General features: G+C 38.4%; 1 protein-coding gene across 1 annotated transcript in view; it reads right to left on the bottom strand.

Moving 5' to 3' along the window:
* LOC107093839 (mitogen-activated protein kinase kinase kinase kinase 4-like) overlaps positions 1-6706 on the bottom strand; it is a 107582-nt gene that overhangs the window by 12822 nt on the left and 88054 nt on the right. Inside the window, 5 exon segments of the mRNA XM_015389140.1 lie at positions 242-342; positions 2495-2544; positions 2546-2624; positions 2774-2917; positions 5305-5460. Of these exon segments, the coding sequence (XP_015244626.1) occupies positions 242-342; positions 2495-2544; positions 2546-2624; positions 2774-2917; positions 5305-5460 (530 nt within the window).

Raw genomic sequence — 6706 nt, 5'->3', positions numbered from 1 at the left:
AACTAGTTAGCAAGATGCTTTCAACAAACCGGCCACAACCAAACATGTTTGCGAACCTTCTGCCACAACAATCTTCACACCTTGATAAACGACGTATCACATTCACTTTATTAATTCGTGTAAAGTCGGGCAACACTCGGGAGAATTTGGAAATGCGACGGTTGGAACAGCCACTTCCCTACGACTTTAAAGGGGGAAAACATCGAAAATAAACCAGACAATTTTCTTTAGTGACACAAACCTTGAAGGCCATGAACTTATGGTAGGGTTTGGGGGCCCAGGCGTACACCTCCACAGCATTCTTCAGGGCAATCACCAAAAATTTTATCTTCTCGTATCGCACTGCAACAAGGAAAAAAAAAAAACAGAATAAAAACAGAAGAAATATGTTCACACTGCAGCGTTTTAGACATGTGCTGGGATTTCCTGACAAGTCAACATAAGGCAGGACATACAGAGGAAGTTATAAGTCAGTAAAACATAAAACATGGTATGGGAAGAATGGTGCCATTAAAACTGGAAAAGGAGTGAATAAATATAAAACTTTTACAACTGCATCCCATTTCTAATCTTTTTATCAAATTTTCTTCAAGTTTATTCAGATAGAACAGACTTCTACAAACATCTATTTTGTGTCTTGCACTGGGAAAATTATCTGGAAATTAGTAAAAATTTTTTAAATTAAGTGTATTTACCCTTGATTTGAGCAGGTAAATGAGATAGTTTGTCAATGGAGTGAGCATTTTTACTCTCAAAATAAGATAATTAGATAATATGCACGCAATATGCAAAGATGTATTTATAAACCAGATCAAAACACTAAATCAGATGGAAAGGAACTCAAACCAGGCTAAGTTATCCGTCTATGCAGCTGGATTCTTTTACTCAACTAGATTTCTTGAATTGAGATCACAGTGCAAAGGTGGCACTGAAAGTTCTCCTGGCCAGGAAGTGGCGCTCTCGAGTTAGCCCACTCTCATTCTGTATAGTTTGTAGATGGCTGTCAGGTTCGCTAATGCTAAGCTAAGTTTACACTCTTTTCCTTGTCTTAATTAGTCAGGTTGACATTTGCTTGATGGATTTTTTTTTGGCTTAAATCAAAAAAACTGAGCAAAAGAATCCGTTTCTCAGCTCCATCATTGATCTGATGGGATCTGGAAACATCTTAGACTTAGACAACATTTATTGAAGTTTTGTTTTCTGCAGCTCTCATGTCATTTCCACCATCTGGTCATTTCAACCTACTGGTGAAAATCATTTCATGTCCATGTTGACATTATGACTAGCAGTAAATATTTAGGTATTTTTTTCCCCCTACTATCAAAATGTATTACTTTCCAGTAAAATTAATAGTTTTATTCTGCACTATATTAGATATGTTTTTATCTAGAAATGGATGAAAAAGTTGTAGCTTTGACCTTTAAAATAACTTTTTGGTGACTAAGAAAGCTGTCAGTTGTTCTCAAACCTGTTCTGTATTGTTCTCTGATTGAGAAATATAACATGATCAAACTGTTTCTATCGTTCTGATCTCGGAAGTCATAAAAGTATCTCTAATTAATGCTGATATTGTATTTGGTCAATACTCAAAGCTGTGATATCTGCATCATATCGGAAATGAAAAAGTCTGTTTCCTCTGGGAAAGAACCGCATCATTTCCAGCGTGATCTGACTATAACTATAACTAGACTTCCACTGTTTCCTTCTCTATTTCTTCTCTCTCCTTTATTCATTTTTCTTCTTACCATCCATGTTGGCACTGATGTTGTGTCTCTTTTGGAAGCTGACTCTGTTCAGTTTCCCACTTCATTTTTCCACAGCATGGCAAAGTAAAACAAAATCAAAACAAGCTTTCACCACAGATTAACTTCTAACCTTCCATATATCGCCTTTAACTTTTATTTTATCCAATATTGGGAATTCAGTTTATATCAGATTCATTTTACTCTGGTGTAAAGCTTTATAAAGGTCTGGTCATTCTAAAAGGATTTATTTTTTTATTTTTTATACTTTGAATACTAAATTTCCCTGCTTGCCTAGTTTCTGTATATTTCTGCACAGTGATAGATTATACCTTCCCAGGTTTACATTTAATTCAAATATCACGAATATCTGGGTTAAATTTGTTTCAATCTTTTTGTAAAGTAATGCAGGACAGACAATGAAACCAGAAGACTAAAACTGGCCAAAGAATTGTTTTTAAACTAAGAATAAAATAGAGACCTTTTAAACATTTCTCCATCCCTTTCCTTTAGTCTTTCTTTCCTCTGGGACCTTTAACAACAGCATGAACACCTCATGTAGAAGAGACCATTCCTCCACTCCTGTCTTAATAACTAAGCAGCCTCTAACAGCTAATTATTAGGCTCTATCCAGCTTGACAGCCTCTGCATCCCCCCAGCATGATGCTGCCACCACCCTGTTTCAGACTGGTTTTATTTTTTGAGGCAGAAAGAACTTTGTTCCACATGTTTCCACTGCGGCGTCCACTTACCCACTTTGTAGTGTACACAGCCCTCCAGGTCTCCCACTGAGGTCCAGCCTCTTCTCCACTTCTGGGTCGTTATGGAGGATCTTGTTCCTTAACCAGGACAGGTAATACAGACGCAGCTTGTTCTTTTTGCCTGCAGGGTTTGAAAGATGGAAGAAGTCTGAGGGTCTCTCTAATACCAACAAACTCTATCTCATCTATCTCTACAAAGCTGAGGAAGAGGAAGAGTGAGCCTTTATCTTTGGAGATCAAAACTGTGACTGCTCCTGGTGGATCACGTACCTGAAATTGTAATCAGGACATTGAGTCCCTCCAGTACTTCCATCTGCTGAAACCTTCGCCTGCTGATCAGAGAGTAGACCTTCCCTTGTCCGCTTCGATCCAGCAGCCAGAGGCCGTTTTCTGTTCCCACCAACAGATTCACGCCTGCAGAACCAAAAACACACATTCCTCACCACGGATACCGACACGGGCCTGAACACAACGGTTGCGCATTACTTTTTAATCTCCATCTCACACTGACTGCGTATAGAGAGGCTCCGACTAGGCAGGGTGAGCAGATCTGAACTGTTTTTCACTTCTGTCTCTGTGCTATAGACAAATAAAAACTATTTACCACATTTGACTTAAACAAATTATGAAAAATAATAATTTGTAAGTAAAAATTAAAGGTCAATTAAAGACAGAGGTCATGGATTAGTGGACCTGGGTCCGGATCCAGACCCACCTGCTGGCTAATCTGGACCCAACCTGATTTAAAATATTTATAAATTATTGCATGTTGTCCATTGACAGTGTCTAACTTCACTTGCGGCTCTTCTCCTGTTAATATTGTAAAGCCCTGCAGGGCTTCCGGCACCAGGCTACACGTGATCTAAATCAGCCAATGAGCTGCTGTCAGTCTGGGTTGCTGCTGCTGCTAATTTTAGACACAGCAGGCAAACCTGTGGCAAGCCGGGCGATGGGAAAGAAGGAGAAGATGATGAGAAAAAGAGAGCAGAGAAAGTGTGGACTGCTGGAAGAACTGTGGTGAACTGGTGAAAGAAAAGTGAAATGGTGCTCAAAGATGACCCTGAACATTTAGAGGATGATTGGCTCAACCTGCTGCTGTGAAGCAGGATTCTCCACCATGAACAGAATCAACAATAAATATGGATCCAGGCTCAAAATGAGCTCCTTGATATGTGCTTTATGGCTGAATGGCTTAGTCTCCATTCAAACCAGGTTTAAAGCCTTGCAGGGCAGCATAAAGCCCACTGCCAACATTAAGACAGAAAAAAGAAACTGTCAGTTCAGCTGTTTTATAAAATATGTGAATCAGGAAATTGTCTATATAACAAACTGAATGGTTGCTGTTCTCTACTTCAAAAAAACACTTTAGGTTTTAAAATGTAAAAATGCCTTTATTTTTTTTATTTAAAAATTCAATGTATAACATGGATGCATGAAAACCTGCATTTTAGCACGATCCGTCCTGCCATGCCCCATCAGCTCATATACGCATCCAGATATACATCTGGGTTGCCCTGGATTTAATTTGTTAAAAAGACCTAGATGATGTTTTTCCCTCCCCAAAGTAGTAAGTGTACTAAAATAAAACGTGTTAAAGGGTAAAAATGTATCTCATGAGAAAATAAATGCCTTTAAATCCTTTCTGTTTTATCACTCGTCTCTGCCTGATCTGCACAGGAGATGAGATCCTATGTCACTTCCGGGAGCTAACTTTGGATTTAAAAATAAGTCTAGTCTTTTTAAGGTTTCATGTTAACATTATATTATATAGTGCGTAATCTAAAGAAAGGAACAACTAAAATGCAGATTGTTTATTCAGATTTTGGCGGACTGCTCTGAGCATGTCCCATGATGACATCAGAAAAGCAGTTTAACAAAGAAAATGTAAAAAGCATCAAAACTGTATCAGAAAAGTCAAAAAGCTTTTATTAAGTATGTGTATTAGTATTCTTTAGTTAGTTAAGGATATAAATAAGTAATTTTAGTACCATAATGACATTATTTATGGACACCCGGATATATATCTGTTTGCGCATGTGAAGGACAAATCGTGCTTCCAGGACGGATCAGGTAGTGACACTGCGCTTCGAGCTCTCCTATACCTTTGCATTGCAGAGGAGCTACTGCGCATGTACAACTTTTAATGAGAGTCAATGGGCACAGATTTTTGCACATAGGGCGGAAATACGTCACCAAGTCCACAAAAAAAAGGAATGACGCTTCACTAGTCATTAAAGATTAAGCATGTACCTTGCACATCTAAGAAACACACATGAATATATTTCAAAATAGTTTAAATGTTAATACCCTAGCGTCCTCTATTGGCCAGCTGCCACTGGCTTTAGGGTAACAATAGTTTAATGAAGTACTAGAGACAAGAAAAGAGGAGAAGAGGATCAAATAGGGGCTCCAGTAAAAAACATTCAACAGCAGCTTAGAGTTTTGCAGATGTATTTCATCTCTATTGTGAAATCAGAGCACTATCAAAGGAACAAACCACTAATAAAAACCTAGCCTATTAAATGTAATATCACAATGATTATAAACAACTGTTTATAAACATTAAAGACATAATGTTATTTCTGTGAAATGTAGTTAAATATAAATGAATCCAATGAGAGAATCATTTGAAGAAGTGAACTATAAAATGTAGAGGTTCCTTAGGTCCAGAACGGTGCTGGTTTCTGTATCAGGGATAACCTTTTCTGTCTGCAGTGATCAAAGCTAAAAGTGCACAGCTAAAAAACCAATGAATTCAGATGTTACATTTAGGAGCAGGCAGTTAAAATCAAACTACGAACCCCACAATCCAGCACACAGAACCTCAGCGTTGAACTTCTTCTTGTACTTCCGGATCTCCGGGCTGTCGCTCTGCGGCCGTATGTTGGTTGGGTTTACGTTCACTACTGAGCCCTTCCTGTGAAACTCCCTCTTCAGAGGCTCACCCTTCATGGCTGCTGCACAAACAGGACGGAAACAGGATTTAGCCGTTTTACACGGAGAAAACTCCAATAGTCCACAATCCAAACACTGAATGTATTTTGTTTAGATTTTATGGAAAGACCGACAAAGCGCTGCACAGCTAGTGTAAAAAAAAAACAACAACAATGACTTGTGGATTATGAACCTATTTTAGGATTTCTTTCTGTTTTTGCAGCTTTTTCTAAGAGCTTTATGCTCTGGCTGCAGCTGTCTATTTTAGGATTTCATCATTATATTAATTATTCTTTCAATTAATTTACTGATAAAAATATTTTAGTAAACAAGGCTCATTAAATTTGAACTTGAAAGTGTCAAAAACTAGGAAGCTCTAAAAAATTCAGTCACAAAGTTAAGGAATCCTTTAAGATGGAGATCCTCATCACCGATAAATTAAACTGACTCATTTAATTCCATTCAGTTTATTTCTAAAGCTCCAATTCACAACTCATGTCATCTTAAGGCCCTTTACAGAGACAATTCAACCAGATAATCCAGTCAAATTCATTCAAAGTTTTGTATCTCCAGATAGACGAAAGCTGCAGCAGAATCAGGCTCAGAGTGAGCGGCCGTCTAATGTGTCCGTCAAGGAAATGTGTCCGTCAGTGAAAAGGAAAGAAGAAAAAAAAAAGAGAAGAGAAATTTAGAGAAAAGAAAAAAGAGATTAATAAAAAAAGAAGAAGAGATAAGAGAAAAAAATATATATAGTACCTTCTAGTTCACTCCACCAACTTTGGAATTAGACAAACAAGTTGCCTAATTCGGGCTTCGGCCTCATTAGTTTTATGGGGACATCTTTTTATTGACAAACAGTCGCATCGCTGCCCTCCTCAGGGCATTTGCTTGTCCATCATTTCACTGATGTTACGCTGCCGTGTGTTAAGCATAAGTTAGGCTGTTGTGGGACATAAGTTCTGAACTCATTATGTATACTCTATGTATATGCCTAAACCTACAATAATATATAGAAAGTTCAGCCATGCCAGCGTTTTAGGAGATTCTGGGTCGTCAGGTAAGGTGTGACAGGGCCCTTAGGAAGGCCAGCTCTGTGATTGGATGCCCCCTGGACTCATTGCAGGAGGTGGGAAACAAAAGGACCCTAACTAAAATAACATCTCTGTTGGCTAATGTTTTCCACCCCATGCATGAAGCTGACAGACTGCTGCATCCTAAATGCATCAGGGAGCGTTATCACAGATCCTTCCTCCCAGCAGCTGGAAGACT

This window comes from Cyprinodon variegatus, unplaced genomic scaffold (genome assembly GCF_000732505.1).
Source record: "Cyprinodon variegatus isolate N-32 unplaced genomic scaffold, C_variegatus-1.0 Scaffold449, whole genome shotgun sequence".
NCBI lineage: Eukaryota > Metazoa > Chordata > Actinopteri > Cyprinodontiformes > Cyprinodontidae > Cyprinodon > Cyprinodon variegatus.
This window is presented reverse-complemented; position numbering and strand designations above follow the sequence as displayed.